Source organism: Daphnia pulex, chromosome 8 (genome assembly GCF_021134715.1).
Source record: "Daphnia pulex isolate KAP4 chromosome 8, ASM2113471v1".
Classification (NCBI taxonomy): domain Eukaryota; kingdom Metazoa; phylum Arthropoda; class Branchiopoda; order Diplostraca; family Daphniidae; genus Daphnia; species Daphnia pulex.
This window is the reverse complement of record NC_060024.1, coordinates 10,589,737-10,617,481: the sequence shown is the minus strand read 5'-3', so window position 1 is coordinate 10,617,481 and position 27,745 is coordinate 10,589,737. Positions and strand designations below refer to the sequence as shown.

At 40.3% G+C, this 27,745-nt stretch overlaps 7 protein-coding genes and 2 long non-coding RNA genes across 17 annotated transcripts; 5 read left to right on the top strand and 4 right to left on the bottom strand.

Moving 5' to 3' along the window:
* Nucleotides 1-3,122: 3,122 nt before the first annotated feature.
* Nucleotides 3,123-7,699, bottom strand: LOC124200223 (annexin B9-like). Of its 6 annotated transcripts, none has more exons than XM_046596388.1 (14): nt 7,683-7,699; nt 5,801-6,017; nt 5,662-5,736; nt 5,544-5,595; nt 5,131-5,478; nt 4,798-4,879; nt 4,559-4,735; nt 4,285-4,489; nt 4,136-4,215; nt 3,979-4,051; nt 3,717-3,890; nt 3,570-3,645; nt 3,400-3,505; nt 3,123-3,335 (listed from the first exon to the last, which is right to left on the bottom strand). In XM_046596388.1, the coding sequence occupies exons 6-14, from the start codon at nt 4,804-4,806 to the stop codon at nt 3,285-3,287; spliced, it is 951 nt and encodes a 316-aa protein (XP_046452344.1). In that variant the 5' UTR covers nt 4,807-4,879; nt 5,131-5,478; nt 5,544-5,595; nt 5,662-5,736; nt 5,801-6,017; nt 7,683-7,699; the 3' UTR covers nt 3,123-3,284. The 6 variants fall into 6 exon arrangements, with proteins under 6 accessions (XP_046452344.1, XP_046452346.1, XP_046452349.1 ...); XM_046596390.1 differs by having other exon boundaries at nt 5,131-5,458; XM_046596393.1 differs by having other exon boundaries at nt 5,662-5,733.
* On the top strand, nt 6,326-7,218 carry LOC124200231. The gene is made up of 2 exons (XR_006877199.1): nt 6,326-7,116; nt 7,188-7,218. It is a non-coding gene; the product is annotated as an uncharacterized LOC124200231 (long non-coding RNA).
* On the top strand, nt 7,319-7,844 carry LOC124200232. Its single transcript, XR_006877200.1, has 3 exons — nt 7,319-7,480; nt 7,572-7,622; nt 7,708-7,844. It is a non-coding gene; the product is annotated as an uncharacterized LOC124200232 (long non-coding RNA).
* A 163-nt stretch (nt 7,845-8,007) lies between these two features.
* On the top strand, nt 8,008-10,718 carry LOC124200218 (WD repeat-containing protein 76-like). The gene is made up of 10 exons (XM_046596382.1): nt 8,008-8,179; nt 8,248-8,704; nt 8,760-8,884; nt 8,941-9,207; nt 9,275-9,450; nt 9,538-9,619; nt 9,684-9,825; nt 9,889-10,088; nt 10,157-10,275; nt 10,347-10,718. Exons 2-10 carry the CDS (start codon nt 8,250-8,252, stop codon nt 10,497-10,499), a joined length of 1,719 nt encoding a protein of 572 aa, XP_046452338.1. The 5' UTR covers nt 8,008-8,179; nt 8,248-8,249; the 3' UTR covers nt 10,500-10,718.
* A 293-nt stretch (nt 10,719-11,011) lies between these two features.
* Nucleotides 11,012-13,933, top strand: LOC124200215 (WD repeat-containing protein 76-like). 2 transcript variants are annotated; one of them, XM_046596378.1, is made up of 10 exons: nt 11,012-11,141; nt 11,235-11,880; nt 11,964-12,181; nt 12,248-12,535; nt 12,603-12,781; nt 12,857-12,929; nt 12,988-13,123; nt 13,194-13,387; nt 13,452-13,570; nt 13,637-13,933. In XM_046596378.1, exons 2-10 carry the CDS (start codon nt 11,279-11,281, stop codon nt 13,784-13,786), a joined length of 1,959 nt encoding a protein of 652 aa, XP_046452334.1. In that variant the 5' UTR covers nt 11,012-11,141; nt 11,235-11,278; the 3' UTR covers nt 13,787-13,933. The 2 variants fall into 2 exon arrangements, with proteins under 2 accessions (XP_046452334.1, XP_046452333.1); XM_046596377.1 differs by having other exon boundaries at nt 11,013-11,141; nt 11,961-12,181.
* Nucleotides 13,869-15,292, bottom strand: LOC124200222 (transmembrane and ubiquitin-like domain-containing protein 1). The gene is made up of 3 exons (XM_046596387.1): nt 15,142-15,292; nt 14,523-15,035; nt 13,869-14,454 (listed from the first exon to the last, which is right to left on the bottom strand). Exons 2-3 carry the CDS (start codon nt 15,026-15,028, stop codon nt 14,001-14,003), a joined length of 960 nt encoding a protein of 319 aa, XP_046452343.1. The 5' UTR covers nt 15,029-15,035; nt 15,142-15,292; the 3' UTR covers nt 13,869-14,000.
* A 59-nt stretch (nt 15,293-15,351) lies between these two features.
* On the bottom strand, nt 15,352-20,332 carry LOC124200219 (mothers against decapentaplegic homolog 6-like). Its single transcript, XM_046596383.1, has 5 exons — nt 19,355-20,332; nt 19,121-19,282; nt 17,267-17,398; nt 16,876-17,145; nt 15,352-16,736 (listed from the first exon to the last, which is right to left on the bottom strand). Exons 1-5 carry the CDS (start codon nt 19,653-19,655, stop codon nt 16,252-16,254), a joined length of 1,350 nt encoding a protein of 449 aa, XP_046452339.1. The 5' UTR covers nt 19,656-20,332; the 3' UTR covers nt 15,352-16,251.
* A 980-nt stretch (nt 20,333-21,312) lies between these two features.
* LOC124200221 (INO80 complex subunit B-like) lies at nt 21,313-23,140 on the top strand. Its single transcript, XM_046596386.1, has 8 exons — nt 21,313-21,468; nt 21,534-21,760; nt 21,821-21,866; nt 21,933-22,294; nt 22,351-22,480; nt 22,540-22,640; nt 22,715-22,920; nt 22,976-23,140. Exons 1-8 carry the CDS (start codon nt 21,465-21,467, stop codon nt 23,109-23,111), a joined length of 1,212 nt encoding a protein of 403 aa, XP_046452342.1. The 5' UTR covers nt 21,313-21,464; the 3' UTR covers nt 23,112-23,140.
* Nucleotides 23,141-23,934: 794 nt separating this feature from the next.
* LOC124200226 (14-3-3 protein epsilon) lies at nt 23,935-27,554 on the bottom strand. 3 transcript variants are annotated; one of them, XM_046596397.1, is made up of 6 exons: nt 27,239-27,554; nt 25,379-25,578; nt 25,211-25,317; nt 24,747-24,884; nt 24,478-24,692; nt 23,935-24,375 (listed from the first exon to the last, which is right to left on the bottom strand). In XM_046596397.1, the coding sequence occupies exons 1-6, from the start codon at nt 27,300-27,302 to the stop codon at nt 24,323-24,325; spliced, it is 777 nt and encodes a 258-aa protein (XP_046452353.1). In that variant the 5' UTR covers nt 27,303-27,554; the 3' UTR covers nt 23,935-24,322. The 3 variants fall into 3 exon arrangements, with proteins under 3 accessions (XP_046452353.1, XP_046452352.1, XP_046452351.1); XM_046596396.1 differs by having other exon boundaries at nt 23,935-24,378; nt 27,239-27,479; XM_046596395.1 differs by having other exon boundaries at nt 23,935-24,384; nt 27,239-27,469.
* Between the last annotated feature and the right edge of the window lie 191 nt (nt 27,555-27,745).

Sequence of the window (27,745 nt, the reverse complement as noted above, 5' to 3'; positions counted from 1 at the left end):
TGCTTCTGCCCACTTTACTGCCAGGTGTATTGCTACGAGTTCACACTTTGCTGTCGCCAAACCGTCCACCAGACGCTTCTGCTCAACGATGACTTTCTCTGGTACCACAAAGGCAACAGCACATCGCCCGTCTTTTGATTTTGCTGCGTCTGTGTAAATGTGGACCACATTTTGCCATTTCAGGTCGTTTGGTGTGTACGTCGTGACTTCCGGAAGCAAAGCCTGCCATGGCGGGTGCTTGCTGATGGATAATTTCTCGACTGATTTAGGATGATGGTCCAAGGTGTTTGTAACGGACTCGACTCTGGAGAGAAAACACTGCTCGGCGTTTTTGAACCACTCTTCTTTTTCTGCTAGCAGGTCAGACTTCACCTCGTAGCACCTTAAATAATGTTTGACGCTGGCGAGATTTCTCCTAAGGTGCAAGGGCATTTCGCCCGTCTCTCGTAGCAGGGCCTCTGTTGCAGTGTCCCTTGGCTCACCCACCACTGTTCTCAGCGCTTGTGCTTGGATTTTGTCCAGTTTTTTCTTTGCTGTGATAGAGGCGGACTCGATGAGTTCTCCTCCATAGTCGAGTTTTGAGCGGATCAGAGCCTGGTAGATTTGTAGCATGGGCTTTGCGTGTGCGCCCCATTTCGTTCCAGATATGAGGCGTAGTAAATTTAAAACTTTTGAGCACTTGCTGACGACGTCGTCTATTTGTTTGCACCAATTTAGTTTGCTGTCGAGTGTCATGCCCAGTAGTTTGATTGACTTTTGCACTTGGATGCTAGCTCCGTCTACTGTGATGCTCAAATTTTCGGGTATATTCCGCTTGGAAAAAACTATTTCTCCGGTTTTTGCTGCCGAAACTAGGAAGCCCCATAGTCTGAGCTCGACGATAACATCTTGTGTGTCCTTTTCTACCTTTTTTCTCAGGAAGTGTAAGTTTCGGTGCTTCTGCCAGATGAAAATGTCATCGGCGTACATTCCCGACATACAGGAGCGGCGTTTCTTGGCAATGTCGTTAATGAGGATGATGAACAATAACGGGCTGATGACACTTCCTTGTGGTGTGCCGTTTAGGCAGGAGAAGAGCTCGGACCGAGTTCCATTTAACGATACTTGTGCTGTCCGACCGACCAAAAAGGAGGTAATCCACTTGAGCATGTTGCCTCTTATGCTGAGCTTTTTGAGCTTGTAAATTAGTCCTTTTATCCAGATCATGTCGTAGGCTTTTTCAAGATCGAGCGTGACTGCCATCACATATCCTTTGTTGTTTAGGGCTGATTGGACCGAATTTTCGAGCCTCACTAAATTGTCCATAGTCCCTCTGTTTCGTCGGAAACCACTTTGATTTGGGGCGAGGAGGAGATTTTTCTCAAGGTACCAAGAGAGTCTGATTTTAATCATTCTCTCCAGGACCTTGCATGGCACCGGGGTAAGCGAGATCGGCCGGTATGACTCCGGTTTCGATGCAGTTTTGTTTGGCTTCAACAAGGGGATGATCAGCGAGTGCTTCCATCCTTTCGGTAGCGTGCCTTGTTTCCAGGACTCGTTGTACAGGGCCAGTAGCGTACGTAGGGCTGTATCCGGTAGGTGGCGTAGCATTGATAAAGATATTCGGTCGCTTCCCACTGCTGTATCTTTTGCTTCTTTTAGGGCGGTCGTCAGCTCTTGCATTGAGAAATCTGCATTCATTTCTGCGTCTTCTATCCGTCCGTCCGGCTCGTCCGCTTCACCATCTTCCATGGACTGTTCGGAAATTCGGCGGTGTTGGAGAAAGGATTCTGATAGGTTGGTGTCACTACTCACTGCTTTGTAATGCTTTGCAAATAGGTTGGCTTTTGCTGATGACTCCGTAACACACGTCCCATTTTTGTCGAGTAGCACCGAGATCGGTTTTGTTTTGTTGTTTCGCCCCAGCATTTGGTTGGTTTTTTCCCAGAGATCACGGGACGTTGTGTTCTTGTTTATTGTGCTACAGTGAGCTCGCCAGTGCTCTTTCTTCGCGTTTCGCATCACCGATCGGCTTTTGTTACGTAAAGTGCTGTATATTTTGTAGTCGTCTGGATTTCTTGATGCGTTTGCTCTCACCCAGGCCTTTTCTTTTTCTTTGATGGCGTCTGCACACGCTGCATTCCACCATGGGACGCCCGGCTTGTGGTGTCCTTGTCGCACGACTGGGATGTGGTTGCTGGCTGCTAGGATGATGGCGTGAGTCACATTGTTATTGAAAACATCAATATCGGTACAGCAAAATCGACTGATTTTGCTTCGCCTTTTCTCTCTCCTTTTATACGATTTTTTCTCACCATTCCCCTCCTAAGCCTTGCGGCTATTGTACCTGCCTGATAATTATGAAAACGTCCCGTTCTCACCCAACCTCTACACCACATGACACATTTTAAGTAATGATCTCCGTGACCTTCGGAAGTGAAGGAAAATTTTCTTTCCTTCTTTAGGTAGATGTTGCTGGGGATGGGTATATCAAAATATCAATATCAAAATGAATACCAAATAGCTATGTAACACGTGTCGTTCTCACCCAACCTCTACCCCACTGCATGACACGTTTTACGTAATGATCTCCGTAACCTTCGAATGTGAAGGACATGCAAACTGGCCTTTCCTTCTTTAGGTTGGCGTTGCTGGGTAGGGTAACCAATATCAAAATGAATATCAAATGGTTATGGCTTAAACTCTCTTTTTTACCAATTGACATTTGAGTAATTTAACGCGTTTCTTCGGTGAATGAGTGATGTTCTTTAACCATGCTTTAACTAAAAAGTGTCATATTATATTTAACTTACGAACTAGATTATATCTTACTTTACTTTAAGAACTTTAATTTTGATCGAAATATCAAATCACGGAAAAGAATTTACAAATTATTTTTCGTTCAGAAATTCAATTGGTAGTCCGTTCCGATTACGTCAAGGAAAGATTTTTTAACATTTTTGAGGCAACTCTTCATTCCTATAAACGCTGTAGATTTCACTCCGGAGAAACTGATCTGTGCTCATTGAGACGAAGGTGTAGGCTAATCAAATATTACCCAGAACTATAATCTATAATGCCCGAGTGGCTTCCCAAATCACAGTGCGTTTACTGCATATTTAGTCAAGAATTAGCAAATTAAAGAAACAGATTTAAGACACTTATTATTCTTAAACAATTGTAACTATTTCGGCAACAATTATTCCATAAACATGATTATAATGAAAGAAATTTTTTGTTATGGAAGTATTAAAGATAACTCAGATATAACTCAAATGTAAAGAATATAGTTTCCTATTACATTTTCAGCCGAGAAGAGCCAGAAGTGCCCTTCGGTAATCACCTGAAGAATCGCCCTACGAAGAAATCGTAATTTTCTTTCAAAGTTTATTGAAAAGAAAAGTAAAAGCATTTCAGTACCGAAAGATCAGCTTGAAGACTACGGCTGAATTTCCTTTCATACTCTTGTTTTATGTTGTTGAGATCAACATCACAACGACCAACGATTATACGAATAAGGTTACGACTGAATAAGTAAAATATATATGTCAATTAAATTCAGTGAAAAATCAATAAAGATTAGGTCATACTCGTTTGTGCCCAATCCATCAATGGCGTGATGTAGGCGATGAGCGAAATATTCATGTCTGTTTTTGGCACATTGCACTGGCAGAATGTTAACAATATTGTGAAGTCATGCAAGAAGTAGGAATTTCGTAGGAAGCTGTGACACTTACATATTGTTAAAAGACCCCTCTCTGCGTTGAACGAAAACTCCGCCTTCAAAGCACGTTCCAAAGTGTGGCCGTGCATATTGTGATACTCGGAAATAACCTGACGTAAATGAGGCCAACTGCGAGAAGCAAGGATAGAATGAAAAACACTTTCATCTGTTCCTATCTTAGCCGCTCCTGGAAATAAATAAAGCGGATATTTTAACTGACAGAGGCTATAAGTTATCGATCACTTGATATACAGAAATGCAGTTAATAAAATTACCTGCTTGAAACAAAAGATGGGCATCCGCTCTAGCCTCGTAAACATCAACCGCTTGATTCTCATCTCTTTGACCCTACAATTAAATTAAATACAAAAAAATAAACTCAGGACATATAAAATCGAATAACGGAGAACATTAAATCAGCAAGAACTTCACCTGGACCATTGAAACGAGAAGCAATTCAAATTCACCAGAAGTATCTCCCTTGATATCCTTCTCCATAGAGTGCCCGTACACTTGACGAAAAATTTAGCCACAAATAACAATCTAGAACGTAATAAAACCTGTCGATTTCTAATTCTCACATCGTTGGTAGGCAGCGTTCATTTCGCGAATCTCCTGGTTAGTCCCGCTACAAAGAACTTCAATGAGCGTATCTTCATTGGTCCCCATTCCACTGATAGCATGATGAACTTCACGTGCCATAAATTCAGCTATAGGAAGGCAGAGGGCAACCATTAACTTTTCAAAACAACCGCTTAATTCGCTCTTTAATGCCGACTCCAGATCCTAATTTTTACATTACGAGCTCAAATTAAAAAAAAAAAAAAAAAATTATACATATTGTTGCCAAATAACCTTTCCATAGCCTGCCTTGTAGGCAAGATTTATTGACGCGCGCTGGTCACAGGTGCGATGGCACAGAATACTTATCAGAGCTTTTTCGTCCGTACCGAAACCTTTCATTGCTTTCTGAAGCGCATCAGCATCAGCTCGGGGATTAAACGATGAAGCCGGAAATATAGTAGGAATATTCTGAAAATGAAGTTTCGAGTTCAAATTATTTGACAAATTTACAATATAATCAGTATGCTTACTTCGCCCATTTTTTAATGCTGAATATTAAAGTCTGAAAACAGCCCTGTAATGCTGCGTGAAGCGGATGTGTTGTTTTAAGTGCTGCAGAAAAACAAATAGTCGATAAAATTTTGTCCAGATAATAAAATCATTTAATATTACAATTAATTTTAGACAAGAAATATTCTAAGGTTGTTGCTTCAACATTCAACGCTCTTATCTATAGGCTACAATTTATATGAGATAAATTTCTTTTAAGGTTTAGAAAAAACAAGTTTAAAACTTTTAATGACAATTCTGAAATTATCTCACCAAAATAAGAAATCAATCCTAAGTAGAAATGAGATAATTACCTGCTTCAAAGTAATTTAAAATGAACGTCGGTTATTTATGAAAATCATATAAAAAGTGTACACAGAGTAGAAGAGAAACTCTAACGCGGCTAGTGAACAAACTCAACTAGCGTCGCGAGTGTAAGTTTTCTACCTGCTATAGAGGGCTACAAGTCGCATTCACGAAAACAAAACGGGAAAGGAAAACCAAACAGTGACAAAGAAAACAGGTAAAATCCGACCGAATCCGACTTGTTGTTGGCTTGTACTCTAAGACGGAAATTTCCTCGTGAAGTCTGGAACGCAAATAGTAGAATTCTACTTCCTGTTTTCATACCGCACCGTTTTCCTTGTTACGGATAATTTATACTTGGAACACATCAGAACTTTTTAATTCATTCTTTACTTTTGACTTGATAAGAATGTGTACCAACCTTTATCACAAATATTAATGAATGCAGTTATTCAGCAGCATTTGATTAAATTCTGTAATTCCAAAATCAATTATGATCCTATGTGTAAATTATTCTTATCGTCAAAGTGTTTGTTTACCCTTTAAATTTGTTTTAGATTACATTCACATCAGTTTGCTAAATGTTACATAGCAATGCCCAAAATTTAACCCTACTGAGAATCCACAAATAAACTTTTCAACAATATGTTACAACTTACAGCAATTAATGTTACATACCTTCGTCCTTCAATCCAGTCTTCCACTCTACCAACTCTACAAAAAGATGCTGATGATATTTCCTTGTCTTTACTCATTTCCATCAACCGACCAAGCAATGTTCTGGATGCAATATGACAAAAGAGAACTTGGGTGTTATGGAAACCACTTGTGTCATGATGTGTAGGAGTGGTTCTAACATGCTGGAACCTCATGGAAACCGTACAAACGCCATCCACTGTTTACAAAAGTCAACAGTTAGAGTATTTAAAATTAACGGACTGTTCTGAAACCAACCATCAGACACTCATTTGACATTGAAGGTGATGACGATGATTATGTAAATTACGTGTGTCTGCCATGTAAAATGTAACCGATCCGACACTGATTCAAGGCCGGCAGCCCGGCACAGATCTCGATTAGTCGATTTCGAAAAATCAAAACAATAAAACTGGCAATCGTCTGAACGACCGACGCTCCATCTATGTTACACCAGGACCGTAATAATAAATTCAAACAAGATCACAACGTTTTCTCTGATATGGTAATAGATACCACTGTAGGCAGCGTACGTACGCCGCAAGGTACCCGAAGGGGATGTTAAGGGTATACTAGTTGGAATAGTAGAATTGCTGTATTGGTATAGTTTTATAAAGGCAGAGCTATAGAATAGTTATAGAATAAAAATAATATTCTGTTATAAAGGTAGGCCTATTATTAAGATTAATTAATAATATTTAAAACAAAAATGTTATGCCCTTAGTTTCCGGAAGAATGTAATATGCAGAAATCGAGAAAGAGATGAAAAGCATATTTCCGCATGTTTCTATCCAAACATTTAATACAAATTCAATTCCCAAAAACCTAATATGATATGGCGCGGCGTAAGGGTAAGGCGTGACTTTGGTGCGGCGGAGGCTTCGCCCCGCCACCCCACGTCACACCGGATGTTGTTAAAATTAAATGTAAGTAACTACCTATCAGCACTTCTTTTACTGGAGATTGATAGCGTTAGGTGCGGTTAGGTAATAACATACAGTGACTTCTATTCTATCATAAGCCTACAATATTACTCCAACAGGATGATAATTTTGAAAAGAAAAATAAGACAGGCTAGAGATGGTCCAACAATCAACGGCGGTACTCTACGCTTTTTCTTCGATCCTGGGTCATGCTGGTCATATTCAATAGAGACGATGCTGTCATCCTGTCACATGTCTCTGTATTATCGTCTGCTCTAACAGCTATTGAAATTCTGTCAAAAAGTAACAAGAACTCCGTTTGATCAAACGCCTGAATTGATTGCAGCCAAATTTTCAGAATAGATGTAAAAAATTGTAAGCTACCGATTGCTGCCATTGAAATGCAATTAAATTGTTGATTACAATCAATAATTGCCAAAAACTAGTGCAGCCATCTATGTTGTGTTACGAGAACTGAGGGTGCCCATGTAAACCATACTGTAAACGAAACTTTGACCAGTAACCCTTCGGGTAATTCAAATGTGCCAATTGAATTTACAGCAAATCTGTAACTACATACTACATGAATGAAAGGATAATAATAATAATAATTCAAATTTAGTTCGACTTTAAAATCGCCGCACTGATGGAGCCAAGAAAGAAGAAACCAGCCAACGAAAAAGGAAGTACTCTAATGACTACAATTAGCCGTGAAAATCGCCAAGCTCTCCCTGCTACTGTACGTATTTTAAATATTGATTTTGATTTTAAAAACTGAGAAGAATATTACGAGTTTCTAAATAATTATTTAAAAAATGTTGGGGATTTAGTTGGATTATCGCAAGCATAAATGTATGGCACCAATTCGAAACCAAGCAGCGGTAATTCTTCGTTTTTCTACAGTTATCCAGAAAAGTTGTTGCGTTTTTAACTATATTTACCTTACTCTTTATGATATTTTTACAGTGTGGAAGCTGCTGGTCCTTTGCTGCCATATATCCACTCGAGTTCTCTGCTTGAGGTTCTATGCTATTTTGGACTTTTGGTCGTGGGTGTTTGTAGCTTTAACCCTGGGTGAATTTCATTTGAAATACATTTAATCAGCAGAAAAAAAAAGAATTCGAATAAAATTATGTTTCCTGGAGCGATTACCATTTATATCCCGATGATGAAAATTTTCCGTAGAGGCTTGCGGGTTTTTTCGAGTGCCAAGTTTGAATCCCGCGGCATTTGAACTGAAAAAAGTCGTCTGCTTAAAAGCTTTTTGTATGTACCTTGGATTTGGCGGCAAATTTCTAGAGCGTGTTTCTGGAACTAGAATTGGAAGATTTCTGCAACGTGTAAAATACAATCACCTATCGTGCTTCGTAAAATTATGGTGTTCCATTGTACGGGACTAATTTTTTAAACATTCAATCTATTATAATCATCGATACTAGTGAGTTATTCGTTACTAAATTGCCTTGTAGATGACCTCTAAATAATACGTATTTTTTTTTTGCTTAGAAATGGCAAGAAGGAGTGCAAGAGTGTCAGAAAAATTATCAGTCCAGTCTCCTCCACCAAGAAATGTAGATTCTTCTCCTAAAACGAAGACAACAATTAAAAACTACTTCACAGTTCTTGATCCATATGTTTCTATTGAAAAATTGAATCTGGAAACTCCCCAAAAAACATCACCAACCAAAAAAGTGATCAAAGATGAACGTGAATCCTCTGAGGGATCTAATGAGGAAAATGAAACACCTGTCAAAAAAAGTGAAAAAAAGACAGAAAATGTGATTACAAAAGCCAATTCTGAAATGTCAGAATATGAAAAGGAAATTCAACGAAACATTGAAGAAAGAAGGAAAATGTTCCAAGAACTTGTTGGGGACGCCAAAAAGGATTTTGAGAGTGAAGTAATTAGGGAGAAGGTAAACAAAGCCACTCAACGTGGACTAAAAAGGAAAATGGATGAAAGGTATGTAATAACTTGAATTGATTGCAGAAAAGATTTACAAACATATTTTGCATAGCATTGAAGTCCCTCCCTTGAGAATGTCTTTACGAAGCAGAAAGCCACCTAAAGAAGAATTTGTCATTATGAAAGATAACGATGAAATCAAGCAATGGCCTAGTAATCCCAAAGTTAATAAATCAGGTAAATGCAGTAAAGTTTTTTTGTTATAAGCTAAGCCTAAAAATCTTTAATTTTAGGTACCTTTACATTAGCTGATGCCTACTTGGACCAAGAGTCAATTGATGACAGCAAATTTATAGAAGAAATGATTCCTTTGTTGGAAAAAGAGGGTGAATTAGAAAAATTACCTGCAGATCAACAAGATTTCTTGAAATTGATGAAATCCTTCAGCATTAACGAGGAAGGAGTAGCCAAGGTGTCCAAGTCTCGAATTTATTCCCTTGTTTGGCATCCGAGTAACTGCAAGCTCCTTGTTGCCGTCGGTGATCGTGATGGGAACATTGGTAATGACATACATTGCTTGTTTTCTGCCAAGTGAAACAAATTGTCAAATCTCATTAATTTGCACAGGTTTCTGGGATATTGATAAGCTTGACGACAAACATCAAGGCGTTCGGGCGTTTAAGGTTCACAACCAACCAATCAACTGCATAACTTTCGATAAGTTTAACTCAACAAGATTGCTAACCACTAGCTACGATGGTTATGTCCGATGCTTAGATTTGCATTCCAACGTGTTTGATGAGGTAATATACTTGAAATAGGAACATGAATCAGAAATTTGTGAAATTATGAAGGCGTTAATCTCCTGTCAACTTGTCTTGGATCATAAGGTTTACTCGATCAAAAGAACGAATAAAACGTGGACAGCCTATCACGCTCAGAAAGACCCATCTACCCTAATCATTTCACAGTGTAAGTAATAAGTTTAAAAAACTGTATAAACAAATTTTTACCCGAATTGTGATGCTATATGTAGCCAACGGAGATGTAGCGGTAGTTGACTGCCGGACAAAACCTGGTAGCGTTGCAAACTTGATCCAATGTTTTGAAATGAGCGCCAGAACAGTTAGTTTACACCCACAGGATGAAAATCTCTTCATGACGTGCAATCGCTACGGGTAAAAAAAAAAAAAAAATTAATTAAATTAATTGTCTTATTAAAATTTTTCTTTTGATTTCAGAGAAATAGGAATATTTGATGTGCGATACACGTCTACAAACAATAATGACCTCGCCGTGCCAGTCGTTAGTTTCCCGAAAGCTCCAAAAGGAGTTCATGGAGCGTTTTTCTCTCCTATCAGCGGACAGTACGCCCTGACTACATGTACCGACGACACCTTGAAGTTGTATGATGTCCAGAAGGGCAAATCCGAACCAGAGTGTAAATAAAATAAAATATTACCTAATCGAAATTTATGGGAATGAAAGAAAAACAAAATCTATTAACAGGCATCAAGTCCATATATCATAACAACTTCACTGGACGTTGGCTCACCCCATTCAAAGCTGTTTGGCATCCACAACGGGATGACGTTTTTATCGTTGGAAGCATGGAACAGCCTAGACGAGTAATAAAATCGAAAAACAACTTTCTTTTTAAATAAGAAAACAAAATAAATAGAACTGACTCTTTAAATAGGTGGAACTGTATGGCGCTCCCTCCGGCACACTCCTCCATAACTTCAACGGGGATTTCCTGGCATCGGTGACTTCAATAAACGCTTTTCACCCGACAGTACCTATTTTTGCTGGCGGCAACTCAAGCGGCCGAGTCCACATTTTCCGTGCTTAGTTTTACCTTCCAAATATTTCACGACTTTTCGACGATTTTGGTTTGAAAAGTTTTAAGTGGCATCACAATTAAAACCACAATATATTTGTGTGGAAGCAGTTTTCGTTGGTAATTTGAAGGCTTCGTCTGAGTAGATAACTCAAATTCTACCTCTGAATTGATAGATGTATGTGCCTGCTTCTTTGCTCCTCCCAATACAATACACTTTTTAAAAAACAAGTTTGATTGTGAGACTGATAGAACAAATTTTGAATTTTTACTGGTGGCTGGCATATAAAGCGGTCAAACTTAAATAGTCGAACCCACACATAATCTCTGTTCATAGTTTTAGCTCTCATATTTACTCTAAGTTTTCTCAATTCTCTCTATTTTTAAAAAGTGTCTTACCTTTTTAATTTTTATCTCCGATCGATGGGAGTCGGCTTGCGTGTTTTTCTTTTTCAAGCGCCGAGTTTCCGCAATTTAGTGACTTTTCCGCCGCATTTACCGCTTCCCAACGGATAAACTATGAAAATCGTCTGCTCAAGTTCTAACTTCTAAGTGTTGCTAACTTGGTATAAATTTTTATTTGGCGGCAATATTCTTTATCTTGTGCTTGTGCCTTGTTGTTCTAAGGAATTCTCTTACCTACGTACATCTTTGGTAGGCAATACATTTTTTATCAATTCACCTTCTATAAGACGATAGTTTATGCCAATTTTTTCTGTAACTCACTTGGTTGATCCCATGTAATAGGGCTACAAACAAAATTGCACAGATATTTTGCTTCTCTTGGCATCATGCAGAAAAGAAGCTCAACATTTGCAGATATGTCATTGGTTAACTCTGCCCCAAATTCGTCAGTGGATTCCTCTCCTAAAAAGAAGCCATTAATTGGAAAACACCTCACACTTCTTCAGCCATACGTCCGTGTTGAAAGACTTGATCAAGAAACTCTCAGAAGGTTATTACCAGTCAGAAAAGCGGTTGAAGATCAATCTGAATCTTCAGAGGAGTCTGTTGAGAAAAATGAATCTGAATGTTCAGCAGAGGAGTTAGCTGAGGAAAATGAATCTGAATCTTCAGAGGAGTCTGCGGAAGAAAATGAAACACCTGTCAAACAAAACAAAACAAGTGAAAGAAAAACGAATGCAAAAGCCAATTCTGAAATGTCAGAATATGAAAAGCAAATTCAAAGAAACATAGAAGAAAATGAGAAAATGTTCCAACAATTTATTGGAGGTGCAAAAAAGGGTTTTATGAAAGTAGTACCGAAGAAAAAATTCAATAATGTTGAAGTAACTAAGAAGAAGAAGAGGAGATGGTACAACGATGTAAATGAGCAGGAGCAGGAGTTCAGAGCTGTTAAACGTTTATACAAGCAAAAAGATATGAATAAAAGGTATGTTATTGAGAACACTTTTCTTATTAATTTCAGCATGAGAAATTTCGAAAATATTTACACGCACTATTTTTTAAAAGCAGAGACCTGACCTCGATTAGTAGATCTTTGAGGGCAAGGAAAACTCCATTACCCATTCAAAATTATAATGAACTTTTAGGGGGACCTTCAGAGGAAAGCTCAGAGGAAAGCTCAGAGGGATCTTCAGATAACAGCAATGAATATGAAAGACCTGTCTATAGGAGGAAAACGGAAGTTGATGAAGCCACAGAAATTCCTAGTCAAAGAAATTACATAATAAGTAATTATGACAACAACAGAAAATTACCTAAGTAATCTGCTATACAAGTTTTCCTTTTAAAATTAGAGGAATGGAGGAAACGTGTGGACCTAGTCACTTTGGCTGACGCGAAATTGAAACACAAGTCTATTGTTGACAGCAAATTCATCAAAGAAATGATTCCTTTGCTAGAAAAAGAAGGTGAATTGGAAGAATTACCTGTAGACCAACAAGATTTTTTGAAATTGATGAAATCCTTCAGCATTCACGAGAAAGGAGTGGCCAAAATATCCCAGACCGATATAAAATGCCTTGCTTGGCATCCAAGTAACTACAAACTTCTTGTTGCAGTCGGTGATCGTTACGGAAACATTGGTAATGACATACATTGCTCGTTTTCTGCCAAGTGAAACAAATTGTCAAATTTCATTAATTTGCACAGGTTTCTGGGATATTGATAAGCTTGATGACAAGTATCAAGGTGTTCGGGCTTTCAACAAGGTCCACACAATGCCAATCAACTGCATAACTTTCGACGCTTCAAACCGAATGCGACTGATAACTAGCGGTGATGATTATTGTCTTCGAAGTTTGGATTTGCATTCTAACGTCTGTGAAAAAGTAATGTACACATATATTTTTAAATTATTTAAAATAAGGGCATTTTCCCTATTGTTTGCCACCGCTGTCTGTTAGATTTTCCATTCATCATCGAGTAGGATAACTGATCATGCACAGAAGAATCGATCCACTTTTATCGTGGCGCACAGTAAGTCCATTAATGAATAGGTTCACGAGAAATCAATCCCCTAATTTTCAATCTACAGAAAATGCAGTAGTGATTGACACGCGGACAGGATCTTGTAGAATTGAAAACACGATTAAGTGTTTTGATAATATCACCTATACCATTAGCTTGCATCCACAGGACGAAAATCTGTTCATGGCTTGCGGTCGCACCGGGTAAAAGTTATAAATTCATTAAATCAGATCATGAAATTAACAACTTATTTAAAAAAAACAAAAACAATAGAGAAATAGGAATATTTGATATGCGATACACGGCGACAAATGCCGTTGCCGTGCCGGTCGTTAGTTTTCCAGAGGCTTCAAAACGAATTAATGGAGCGTCTTTCTCTCCTATTACTGGAAACTTCGCCTTGACTACGGGTGCCGATGACACTATAACATTGTACGATGTCCAGAAGGGAGAATCCGAACCAGAATGTAAAACTGAATCAAATTTTTACCAAAGTTAAATTTTTAGAATAAGATAAAACTCCATTAACAGGCATCAAATCCATTCATCATAACAACTACGTTGGACGTTTCCTTGCCCCATTCAAAGCCAATTGGCATCCTCAACGCGAAGACGTTTTTATCGTTGGCAGCGGTGAAGATCCTAGTCGGGTAATTAAAATGAAAAAAATTTCTTTCAAATACAAAGGAACTAACCAAAACCCATTATTTCAATAGGTTGAACTTTATGGCGCTCCCTCTTGCGAACTTCTTCATACCTTCGAAGGGGATGTCTTGGATTCAATGACTTCCTTAGCCACCTTTCACCCAACTCTGCCTGTTTTTGCTTCTTGTAACTTGTCTCAAGTTCACATTTTTCGTCCGTAATTTCGCGCGACTTTTAAATTGGTTTAAATTGCGCAATGATTTTTAGAGTTTTCCCCCAGAAATCTTTTAAAACCCGCAGTTGAACGGTGTGCACACTGCATATTTTATGCTATATTCCGGAAAATACAAATTTTCATCATAATTTAACATTTGGATGGAAACAACGTGTCATATTGTATTTGGGAAAAACAAAATTGTCAAACCTACAGGTCATCTAAGGTGCTTCGGGTTCAGGATACCAAATAATGAGGACCGAGAAGATGCAGAGCCCTGAAAGTCCAACAAGACCAGTTGTCGCTGCAGCGGTGAAATAAGAGGCGTAGGCGAACCGGCAATACCAAACCAAACCTAAAATGACTCCAAAAAGAGGGACTAGTAGACCGCCAATGTCTATACCGGCCTCAGCGGCACTCTGCTGCCCGGGCTGTCGAGGAATCGAATCCTCTGTTGTTTGTTGCTGATGGTGAATAGGACGTGGCAAGTTGCTAGTATGGGGAGGAGATGATGGTGTAGTATCGGATGAACGAGGTTGATGAATAAGACAGTGAACTACAGAATTATTGTCGAGACCCAGCTGAGAGAGTAAAGACGACTCATCGCTGAGTACCTGGCCATTGAAGATGAGTTTAACTACTTTGTTTTCATTTAATTCTTTCTTGAAATGTGTCCTGAAAAATAATCAATGAAATGGTGAGAAATGGCAAGAAGTGATTGAGAAGTTTGATTTAGTAGTCACCTTTTAAAATCACCAATAGTTGAGTTTATAAGACTTTCTACAACCCTGTGTGTATCATTCATGTACTTTAATTTCACACTGATGATGGTAGCTTCACTGCGGGAAGCATCAGTCTGCCTTTCCCTCAGTTCGCTACTTTTGTCTTCAGAAACAGCTTCAGATGTAGCTTCAGCCACAGTTTCTGAATCACCATTTGCAGGCTGTGTGTCAGAGCCCATCGTTGTGGCTTGATGACTTGAAATCAAGTCTGGATTGGGAGGTGAAGGAATATCTTGATTTAAAACATTTTCTTCAGGTGTAAGCCGAGGTCTATCTTCGTTTACAACAAGTCCAGACGCAGCAGGAATTTCTCTTTGGGTTAGTGTGAATGTCAGGACAGGTGATGGAAGGGACAGTTCGGGAACATCAGTTGATTTCCAGGCTAAAACCATGAAAGCCACGATGACGATTGCAGCCAGAACAAAAAATATGGGCACTTCATCGCCCATTCCTTCGATCAACGACATGCTGAAACTGAAAAACATAATTCAGTATACTTAATAGATCAAATGTAAATGCGTCACTCGACCTACTATCCCTCTAGAGAAAAATTTACGTTAAAATAACATGAATTGATTACTTGAATATTATGATGATAAATTGATTCTGTTACAAAATGGAACGTAACTATCACATGATTTTCAGATACAAACAAGAGTTTAAGAAAGAAGAGAAAGCTGTGAAGCTGTTAACCAAAATTTAGAAATAGAGATATGGAGTTTGCAGACAACACAACATGCTGAGTTGTCAGGTCGTCTGTCACTCGAGAGAAAAGCGTAAAAACAAGTTCTCTGTTTTTGAACTTTTGATTCTTCTGTTTTGTTTTTTTTTATCCAATTTCATATTCAACAGTGCTGTACAGTAATAGACAAAGGGAATTACGGTATATCGTCGATTGTAAATTATTAGTATAACAAGAGAGTAAGGTAGATGGGAAACGACATCAACAGGCAACGTGTTTTGTGATAGAAGAGCACGGTCATAATCATAATTTTGTTTTTCTCAACGAGACTAAAAGACACTCGGCACTGTACAAAGAAAAACGGGAAAAAAAGAGGCCACAAAATTTTTAACACTTTTTTGAGTTGTGTGCAATTTTTAAGAATGCGCGAACAATGTACAAATAGATAGCGACCAAAAAACATTTTTTCAAAGGATAAACAAATTTTAACACATGAATCATATACGTACATTGACAGAAAAACAAAAGAGCGTGCGCAGGTTTCTTCAAATGTGTGAAGAGAGAAATAAATCGGAAACAGATAAATTGTCACACACAAACGCCCTCACACCAACGGCGAGATTCGAAAAATTATAGTTGACGATTCCACCCATATTTACATATATAATATACACACACACACACAGAGAGAAAATAATTCATGCATCAAGATGTTTCTTTTCTGCCACTAGCTTTTCCATCATTTGTTCCAAGCGAACGAGGTAATCAAGGTATCATTCCATATCTTGAGAGATAGATAGAGAGAGAGTGTGTGTGTAAGAAATAACAACAATTACAAGTAGATTTTAAGAAGAAAAGAAAATAAACAAATGTTTGGCGTAACCTGAGTTAGAACCATGGTGTCTTTTTGCATATGTGTGTGTGTGTGGTTTTATTCGGGCGTGTGTGTTCATGGAGGGATGATTCTATTTTTGCACTGGTTTCAACGTAGAGAGAGAGGGACAATAATCATCTGGACGGGGCCAAGAGGACTTCGATCCAACAGGGACAAGAGGTGATGAACTGTCGAGAATATTTAGGTCCCCATCCTTTGGCGAAACTGATTCGCAGGGCGTTGGGATCGAACGGGCCGTCAGTGTACTCTTCTTTATAGACGAAGCAAGGGGTGAGCAAACGGGATTCGTTCATCATCTTGGCCACTTTAGTTCCACTGGCGTCTATTGTTGTAGAATTCGTGTTGCCGTCCAGGCGATAGCAAGGCGGTCCGCCGGTCAGAGATTCAGACAAACTGCTGCACTGTTGGTATAACAAGGATCGTTCGTGATCAAAGACTCGGATGGCAAAACTTGGCGGCACTTTGTAAACGAGTAGAGTGCGGGGGGCGCCGGCCGGACCGGTTCCTGGCGGATCGAGCGTCGGAGAGTTGACAAATACTGGGTTCTCCGACCGGTTGTACATCCACACCCCGTCAGGCTCTTGGCACAGCAACAGTCCTATTATAATGCAGCCAAAAACAAAAGAAAGGAAACCATTAAAAAAGAAAAAAAGGGAAAAATAAAACAAGAAAACAACTTTTTGGAAAGTCTTTTTCTCGGGAGTAGAGAGAGAGAGAGAAAAATGTGTAGATCATACCTAATCCGACTTTCTGTCGCGTGCGGCGGACGGCGTCCGTCTCCGGTGGTCTTTGACTGGTGAGTGCACTTAAACAGAGGCTAGTGGCGTTGCACTGACGATCGAGCGGCATCATTGGTACCACCATCGAAGAAGAAGTAGCTGCCGTCGCCAACGAGTCCGAAAAGATAGCCACCGATGGCTGCGTGACGGGGAACAAACGACCCACTCGCTGACGCAGTTCCCAGTATGCTAATGTGCACCACGGCCGTAATCGGACCACGCCACCATCTGACCGAAATGGAACCGAAATTAAAATGCGGTTTCTTTTTTTTAAGAAAACTAGAAATTCTTATTTGGGAGAGAGATATAATTTATTATGATTAATGACCGAAAAGGTTTTCTTTAGTACCCAAATTGCTTCCTGTACTGCTGTACTGGTTAGTTCCGCCCGTTTCCAGCGATTCAACGGGATAACTGTTGGTAAGGCGACTTGGTCGATCATGATTGAGGCCCAGTCGGGTGTAAGGCGGTGGAGCCACATCTGCAAATGGGGAAAATAGAAAAACAAAAGGTCAAAACTTTTGAAACAAAAAATTCCTTCCATCTCGAGACAACATCAGAGAAACAGGTAGAAAAAGGAAAATTTTTTACAAAATCAGCTCGAGGGAAGTTGGGGGGATATTTCAGGTAAAAAAAAAACTTCAATTTGGGGTAGATGAAAAAACGGTTTCTTCTCTATTTTCTGTTGAAAGGATGTCTGGAAAAAAACATTTTCCCGTCTAGTCGTCTCTTAATAAATCGGCCTTGACCTTTCGATCAGAGTGATGCGAAACCACTAGCCGGAAAGGGGAAGGTTTGAAAAAAGATTCTCAAATTTTGGTTTTAAAAAGATGATGAAACTCGACACTCGTGCGCCTTAATTTCTTATTTTCCCAACGAAGAAAAAAGACGGCAGAGAATGGGGTCGCGACACATTGTGGACGGACCGGTCGCCGCCAGGTGACGTCACCGTCTCACGGCCAACCAACGTGAATGAAGGATAGAGAGAGAGAAAAAAAAAGAAGGTGGTGGTTGGTTGGTGGGAATATATCAAGATATTTTCATCCACGCATTCACAAAAGAATGGATCAAACCTATTGGAATGATCAAATCACCAAAAAAAGAGAAAAGGGAGCCAAAGAGTCGGTCGCAGATACGAGGCCCGACAAGGTGGCTCTCTCTTTTCTTCTTCTTCTTCTTCTTTTTAAAAAATTTTTATGTTCTTCTTCGCAGCCGCCCAGACGACGCCAGGACCCTCCGCGCCCCTTTTCTCTCTCTTGAAGAAAAAAAAACCCGTAACTCCTCCTTCTCTCCTTTTCTTTTCTTGTATATATTTATATATATACACACATATTCTCCTTCTGCTCTCCCAAGTTGCAATTTTTCTTTACCCGCCCACCACCTCCCAACATTTAAAAAAAAAAGACACTCCTTATTGTTGATAACACAAACAAAAATTGTTCTTTAAAAAGAGAAAAAAAAAGTTCTAGTTTTTTCAACTTTAATTAATGATTCTATCGAATGTTATGTGTGTTGACAGAAAAAATAAAAAAACCGGCCGCCGCTAATGGACTTATAATGAGGGGAAACACACACACACACGAAAAAAGTTTGTCCGGGACCTTGGGAGAGCCGCAACTCTTTTTTTCTTCTTTTCTACTTCGATCGAATTTGGTTAAAAAGAAAATGTTAATAGTGCGGAGAAGAAGAAAAAATTCTTTTGTGGCAATAATGTGTCGACTATTGAAACACAATGAGAAGAAGGAGAGACACACGGCGCCAATGCAACAACTTTTCCCCCCTCCTTTTCTGTGGGTTAGGAGCCAGACAGACTATATCCATCAAAAGCGGAAACCGACCCGCCGCCGTCGCCGCCGCCGCCGCCATCATCATCATCACTGGTTTTGGAGCCCGCCCTACTGACGCCCGCCGATGCTGCAAATGTGTGGAAGGAGCCCAGTTCTTTTTTATTTTATTTTTCGGGACGGGAAATGCACAGCGCGTGTGATATAAGCCCCCCCCCCCCACACAATAATACGTGTACCTTGGAAAAAAGAACACGCACCACTCTTCTCTCAAGGTCCCGACCAAACGACTGTCTAGACTGTCTTACTGTTCACGCTAATAAACAGCAGCAGCACAGCCAAAAGACAGCTTTTTCTTTTCCAGTCGACGTACGTCTGCGTGTGATTAGACGTGATCCTCTTGTTAATGAATAATATACCTGAGAGGCGGCTCCAGTGGTAAGGATTGCAGCATATCGTCGTCGTCGACTGATGATGGCCGCATAAATTGATGACACGTTTCAATTCAGTCCCGGTTGACAATTCCGGCCATCGAAACAGACGACACAACAGCCGATGGATTCCTTCCGTTGGACAAATTCCTGTTTCACGGGTAAAATAAACAGGAAATGGAACAATGGCTTACATAAAATGAAAAAAAAATTTAGTTTTACTGTTGACGAGGTCCGTGTCGAGCGGGAAACAAGGCGACGTTGAGGCGCCGTCTAAAATGTCCAGCAGCAAGGCCAATTGGTCATCCGTCAGTCGTTTAAAGAGGGCGTGAGCGGCGGATTTGATCCAGCTCTTGACCTGTTGCTCCTCACTGGTGGCCTCAGGAGCACATTCCGCCGCCGCCGCCGTCTCGCCTGGTGTCGGGTCGTCGTCGTCGCCACCACCTCCTCCTCCTCTCCGGAGAGCGGCCTGACGCCACAGCCGCTTGACGAGGGCGTTACGTCTCGAACGGAACATGAACATGAATAAGGACGGACAGCTACGCAGCAGTTTAGAAGACGATCCGCCGCCGCCGCCTCCTACAGCCGCCGACGCCGCCGTCGCCGAGCCGGACCCATTCACCACACGAGCCGGGTGGAGGAATTTACAGGAGCCGGGAGGAGCCGTGGCTACCACCAACAACAACAACCCCAACAACAACAACAGCAACAGTAACTTGATTAATTTTTAATAATTTCAATCGAGACGCCCGATACTGCTGACGACTGACGGCCAACGACACCTCACTCTCTGATGATGGCATTGCGCACGCATCCAAATCATTCAAATATTCCACACTCAACTACGTGTGTATATGTTAACGTTTTAAGGAGAAAAACGTTTCTTCCTCTCACCACGTTGCCATCGCGCCAGTTACGATTTTCACTCGGTATAAAAATGGCCGACACCGAGAAAGAACAAAACACAACACGTTGTCGCCACGTTATTTAGAACAATCAATTTCACTTGGAGAAATTTTTCTTTTATAAATCAAATTTTTCTCGTGTTACACGATTATGTAGCATTGAAACTGACACACACACACACACTAACACAGGGTTGTAGTCTTTTATTTAAAAAAAGGAACGGACACCGCCGACCGGCCGTGTATGTCTCGTGTACGAAGGGACGCGACTGAGACAGCCCGACAGAGTGGGCAACCGACGGGGCTGAAACTCAAATAGCCGCAAGCCATTTTTCTTCCTAACCCCCCCTTCTTTTTTATAAGCCCAACCACCACATGGCTAGTTGGTATGTGAACTCGGATTCAAACCGCCCAGGCAACAACATCCACATTTCGTTGATTCAATTCCACTTAAAGATGAATTTTGAATTGAATCTTCATACTTTGAATCGTTTCTGGATTCAAATCGATCGAGAAATGTAGTGGAAATGCGATAAGCATTTCAAAGGGGGGTTTGAATCGAAACCGAATTGGAACCGCTAGATGGGAGGAGCTACGTGACGATGGGAGTAGATATATGGAATCGCCGACAGCCATCGTCATAGGGCCCCCGCCTTTTCTTCTTCAAAAAAGAAAATGTTTTTTTCTTGAAACAAAAAATAAAATAAAAAGTCTGGCTCTTTTCGAGTGGCGCCATGGTTCTCCCCTCCCATATCACCTCTTATCCATTCTTCCATTCCCTTACCATTCACTGTTCTTCTTCTTCTTCTTCTTTTGTTTCCGACTGGATTCTTGGAGGATTTTTTGTTGAACCTCAACAAAACAAAAAAACACAAAATATTAAGGGGGGGAGGGGAAATAAATATAAACACATCCCGCAGAGAGCATTAGTTTTCCCCAAAATTTCTTTCAACTTATTTTGAAAAACATGTCAAGAAAAATTTATGCATTTCCTAGGTGAAGGGGTTTATTCAACCCCTGTCTAAATTGTGGAATTCTAATCGTCACACAAGTAGACAAATGATCTCTGCACCGTCAAAATGATTTCATTCATGATTGAGCCAGTCAAAGGAATGCATTGCCGTATGTACGTACGGTGCCATGGACATTTGCGAGTTTAATAACGAGGAGTGAAAACTGGTTTTGCCAGTGGACATGGTTTCCAAGGTGCGGTTGCTTAAGGTTCCACTGTGAAAGAGAAGGAATTTCTGCCAGATCGAAAATTATTTTTGTTAGTTGTAAGTTTGGATACTAGGGGGCACCACGTTTCTGCTGTCAATAATTGCGATAAAAACAAACGCCGAGCCGCCGATTGTGTTATTATTCCTTAACATTTTCATTATTAATTGCTCTGAAAGCAAAAGTAATCCCGATAAAGATTTTAAAAGATGGGTATGTAGAGTGTAACTGAAAACTGCATTTAAAATTAAGTATTTAACCTTTATTTTAATTTTCAGATTTGGATTCGTCACCTGATAAGAAACATCGCCATCACAAGAAACATAAACACAAGAAACACAAGAAACATCGTAAAGGCATCAAAGAAATGAGTGAAGCCGAAGAGGGTAGCACAGAACAAGAGATTGAACTCGATCAGATTGAGTACAGCATGGATATGATCCACGAAGAAGCTGTAACGATCCCGGCAGAAGAACATTTTCTCATGGATGCTGAGCACTGTGAGGTATAATCACAAAATTAAATTTCATTCTTCAAATTGAGGCTATTCTATTTAATTCATCAGGGTGCCCTTGAAGTCATTGAAGAGCTCGTAGAGATTGACGTAAATGGTAAACAGATAAGTTGCATGATAAAACTATCCTCTAGCTAATATTCTAATAATACTTTTTATGCAGACATTAGTACCATCAACATGGAAGAAATGGCATTGGAAAACTATGGCCAAGTAGACTATGATGAATTAGATGTGGTTGATGTGGATGGTGTAGATGAAGAAATCCTTGAAGACATTGAAGAAGACTTACTAGATGATGTTGAAGAATCTGAAGATGAAGATTTGGAAGAAGAAGAACAAGAAGAAGATGATGAAGAAGAAGAGCAGGAACCTATAGACAACACACCAGAAAAACCCAAACCAGTGGAAGATTCATCCAGAAAGAGAGTGAGAGATCGTTCAAAGAGAACAAGAGATGATGGAGAAGGATCAAGTGGAGAAGAGGCATGGCTCAAGGCTTTAGAATCAGGGAAATTAGAAGAGGTATAGCAATGATTCATATTTAAATGCCCCTCATAATCTTCAATGGCTTTCCACAGGTTGACGATGAACTCAAGAAGATCAAGAACCCCAAGTTGATGACTGTTCGCCAACGCGCGCTCTTAGAGCGGAAAGGAGAATTGCAGAACGAAGAAATCATCAAAGAGGAACTAGTAGCTCTGCCAACAGGTACACCCCTCTAAAATATTTAAGATTCAGCCATGCAAGTTGACAATGGATTGTTTCAGGTTACAAGGAAACCGTGATGACGGAAGAGTTACTGAAAAAGAAAGCCATTAAATCCGAACGACGACGGGAAGTGGCTGCTCAAAAAAGAGAAAAGGAAAAGGTATTAATCACGCACGAGATATTGTTCTTTTTTCATCGCTGTAATTTGAATTGGTTTTTTCCCCGTTTACTCAGAAACGAACCATCGATCGCCTTCTCTTGAAGAAGGAAAGTAAACTGAACAAATCCTGTGCTGCGAGTATTTCGGCTTCAACTTCATCAGCCTCTGTTTCCGTCCCCAGTCACGTCTCTTCCTACACGTGGAAACAAACACAAGACGGGGAGATAACATTTAGTGTACCTATTGGAGCTGCTTTTCCATTGGCCCCACAGAGTGTCAAGTATGTAATGTTTTTCAAATGGATAAAACTTAAGTTAATTTGTCTATTATTTTAGAGAACCACCTGCTCGAGTCAACTGTGGAGTGCAAGGATGCACTAATGTCAAGCGCTACTCATGTTCCAAGACGGCAGTGCCACTCTGTAGTATCCAATGTTACCGAAAGAATATGACACTGCACAGAATATCATGATGATGCGTCTAACATAACCAAAATAAAAATGTGTTTAAATAAGAAAAAAATTATTGTTTGTGGAAACCGAGGACAAAAGAATGCGCGCGTGTATTTGACCTAGCTTTCTTTCTGCAGCGGTCATCCTCTTGATTATTTTGTTTTACAACCAGACAGATGATAGAAAAAGGAAAAGGAGATTATTTTTCTTTGCAAAAAAGGAGACTGGTTACATCACGTCGGACCAAAAAAAAAATTCTTTTCCAAAATTCAAATATTTTTTTTTTCTTCTTGGTTTTTTCCCAACTATGATGGTGAGCAAATGTTTGGACACCACAGAGAAATAAATAGGGAATGGCTCGAGCGACATGGAAAAAGTTAAAAACTTAATAGTAGGCCTAATAGTAAATAGTAAAGGGGGGAAAATGCGATACGAAGCCAAGAAATTATTCTTCCATTCGTGTTTTTTTTTACTTTTCAAAAAATCCATTGCCAATTATTTAGTTGCGGAAAGACTGAATCAAATACTTTTCCACAGTTACCTCTACTCGAATTCTTCAGCTTTCCTCTCTCTAGTAGCCCCTGGTAGAAAATTCAATCCCATTTGATACAAATTTGAGGAAATGAAGAAATCGCGGCAGTTTTACAGAAAAGTTGAAAAGACAACAGCAGCTTTTGTTTTAAAAGGTTACACGTGAAGTCTTGTGTGACGCCAGACTACATCGCAGAGAGAGAGAGAGAAAAATTCCGAAGAGAAATTGAAACTGTGAGTGTGTTGTGTATCGTCTGTGTGTGTGTGTGTGCGGGCACGCTGGATCTTCGACGAATAAAACGACGAGGAAGATCCAAGAGATAACGGAAATGATTATTGGAAATTAAAGAGAGACAGAGGGCAGGGACAACGGGAATGACAACAAAAACCACACACAGCCTTTGCTTATTAATTATTTTTTGTTTGTTTTGTTTTTGAGGAGTTATACACGTGTCCATGCAAACCGTTTCGGTAATTGTTGTAATGCAGTTTCCAGTGTTCGATGAAGAGCGCGGGATGAACAATTAGAGGGAGGGGGAGCGAATGGGAGACAGATAAGAGTAAAGGAAACATAGGTGGTGGATTTCCGGATTACTTTTTTTTTTGTTGAAAAAAAAAAATTAATAATATAATGAAAAAATTGAACAAATCATGTAGGACTTAAGAAAAAAAAACACATCAATACAAATTACATCGCCGATTAGGAGACGTCTTGGTCCTCAACGTCTGCGACTTCCGCTTTTGGTTCACCATCTCCTTGATCAATTTTTTTAAAAAAGGAAATTTTAATTATTAACACACACAAGTCCTGTTGGCGTGATTGGACAAAAATCAATTAGCTGTTGCTCTACTAACCAGCTTCTCCATCGCCCTGCATGTCGGAAGTCCAGAGGGTCAAGTTGTCCCTCAAGAGCTGCATGATGAGCGTCGAGTCCTTGTACGACTCCTCCGAAAGGGTGTCGAGCTCAGCGATGGCGTCATCGAAAGCTGCCTTGGCTAACCGGCACGCTCGGTCCGGAGAGTTGAGGATTTCGTAATAAAAGACGGAAAAGTTCAAGGCCAATCCCAATCTACAAATGATAAAGTTAAGTTGAGGATCGGCAACAAATTGTTAGTTAAGTTACCTGATGGGATGGGTGGGGGGTAATTCCGTCATGGCAATGTCGGAGGCGGCTTTGTAAGCCATCAACGAGTTCTCTGCAGCTTCCTTTCGGTCATTTCCTGTCGCAAATTCGGCCAAATACCGATGGTAATCACCCTTCCTGTATAACACAACGACAAAAGCAGAGGAAGGGAGTTGTGTAAAATCGTCAATAATCAATACCAGGCCATCCATCCACAACATGTCTGCGCGCACACAAAGTTGCGCTTGGCGCAACGTTTACGTACGATAAAATTGTGTACACGTTTGGTAGAGATAGTAACGACACTTTTTCTTTTCTCTCAAAGCGAAACACGAGTAGAATTCGAAATCACAGACGCTCGAGTCTCAAGGACTTTGAGAGAAATCCACCGGTGCATTTAATAGGAATGTCCAACTACTACTCGCAAGATTGAAAAAAAAAAGGCCAAGCAAAAATCGATTTACATTTTGTAGTAAAAGACTTTAGATTCTCCAGTGGTGGCTGATGGGATGAGATGCTTCTCGAGGACGCTCAAAATATCAGAGCAAATGTCCTTCAGCTCTTTCTCGACCTATAGACAAAACAGATAAAGGCACAAATCAATGAATAAAATTTGAATACATTATCCATACCTGATTGCGGTAATTGCGGATGAGTTCAAGTTTATCTTCGGCTCCCTTGTTCTCCTCTTTCTGTTCAATGGACGAGATGATGCGCCAAGATGCACGACGAGCGCCGATCACATTTTTGTAAGCCACGCTCAGCAGATTCCGCTCCTCGACAGTCAACTCGACGTCCATCGACGCCACCTTTTTCATGGACTCGACCATTTCTGCATCAACAAACAGATTATCATATAGTCTTAGCCAAAGAAACTTGTCAGAGGATCCCTTTCTCTTTTGGACAGAAAAAGATAGATACACTTTCAGACATAAAGGCTTTGCCTTCTTTCCCCCCCATCTCCCTGTCTACCCCACCCCCCACACTCGAGCGACTTTTCAAGTAGCGGATCAATAACGGCCACGGGAGGAAACACGCTACCGCCTAGTTCCGCCCGCTCTCCACACATCCAGCACGTCGCAGTCGTCATATAACCCCCAACATCAGCATCCCCACGGCGGAAGGAAGGAAAAGTACAGGGGCAAACCGAGTTGACGTTACGCACACACACACAAAACTATGTGTGTCCTCTTTTTTTCTAAGGGAGGAATTGAAAAATAAAAGTTTCTCCAGCTGGGCGTACATGTTTGAATTCAGGGAAATAATAATAACCAGACGATCGAGTTGTATGCACGGACAGGCTCTCCACTTGGATTCACATCGCAGTGGCGTAATGACAGGTTCTAGGGCGACACACCCACACCGCATTTTCTCTTCTTTCCAACTTCCCTCCATCATTGAAACGTGAAGGGGGGGGGGGGGAATAAAGTTAAAAATATAAAAACTAATTTTTTTTTTCTACAACGACAAAAGGCACGAGACGCGTCACGTGCGACAACTATTTTTTCGAAAATATGTGGAAATAGAAAAACGCCCCATTCATACCAGTTGGAATATTTTCCTAAAGGAAAAAGACGAAAAATAAAAATGGTGGCTAATTTTCCATCGGGTTTCTCCGCCCACTGTCAGAGCTTGACCGATTCTTGGTTTTTGTAAGCCGCAGACAGAAGAGTCGAGAGAAAAATATAGAAGAGAAAATTAACCATCACAGGCGGCCATTGTTGTGTGAACGGTTTCCTTTTTGATGTCCTCGAGAGAGAGAGAGAGAGAGAAGCTTTTTTAGACGGCACGTTTTCATCAACGTAGCCAGGACCCCCAACGCATCACGCACATAAGGGTGGGGTACTCTACCGAGCGTCGTTTTGAAGAGATCCGTCGCCTTGGTGATGCGCAATGGTGAGAGGCCCAAGTTGAATAGAAACGACTACGTATTTTTCACGAAAAAGAGAATAAAAAAGTTATTGGAAAGCAAGTATACAAAGAGACAGTCCAAAGTCTCTGCTCTCTCTCTCTCTCTCTCATGACTCATTGATCCAAGTCATCTCGTTACGTAGCGGTAGGTTTCGAGGAAAACCACCCAGAGATACACACACACACCGGACACACACCCAGAATTACTTTTTTTTTATTTCGTACTGCGACAAAAACCCTCAAAAGAGATTCTAGAAAACATGGCTGAGATTATACTATACTTGATAAAATGGAATTGTCAGGAAAAATGAACCTCAAGTACGAGTGTCATATTGATCGAAAGTATTCAAGCCAACACTAAGAGGGGGGACGCCGCTGAATTTCCCCATTACACAACCGAATGTACAAGAAAAAAGACAAAAAGTCAAAACGTCATAAGTCTGTCAAACGCCCAAGCCTTTTTTCAAAGCCGCCTACCGTCTCGTTCGGTTTTACCCACAGAGATGCACAGTCATAGAGACACAGAGGAAATGAAACTTCATTCTTTTTTTCGATTTTACATTTAAATGACATTTACGTACCATCGTATCTTTCGGCTTGTTCGGCGAGTTTTGCCTTGTAAACGTTATCCTCTCTGTCTGCCATGGCTGCTGGAATAAACTATAAGCAGATGTCACTGGATAAAGAAACAAAAGCGAGACCGTTGGAATCGGAACCTGCCTCGAATTGTCTCGACTAAGACCAAAGAGTGTAGCTAGCAACTGAGACTCCACCGTACGCTTGCTAGAATGCTTTGCCCTGTAGCTAAAGCGGAAAATGCCAGCGAGAGTCGATGGGATGGGAAGAGGCCAGATTGCCAGATCTCGTTTCTTATTACCTATGCATCTAGCAGCGTACAGTGCTGACATCTATACAAGGCCAAACACCTTTGGGGGCTGTCTAATCTTTTAGGTATTTAATTAATTCTTATGAAATAAAACTTTTATTCAAATTTTCTATTATCCGAGTAATGACATGTTCATTCTAATCATTTGATTCTATGCATACTTTTTGTGAATTCATTATTGGATGTCTAGCAACCATCTATT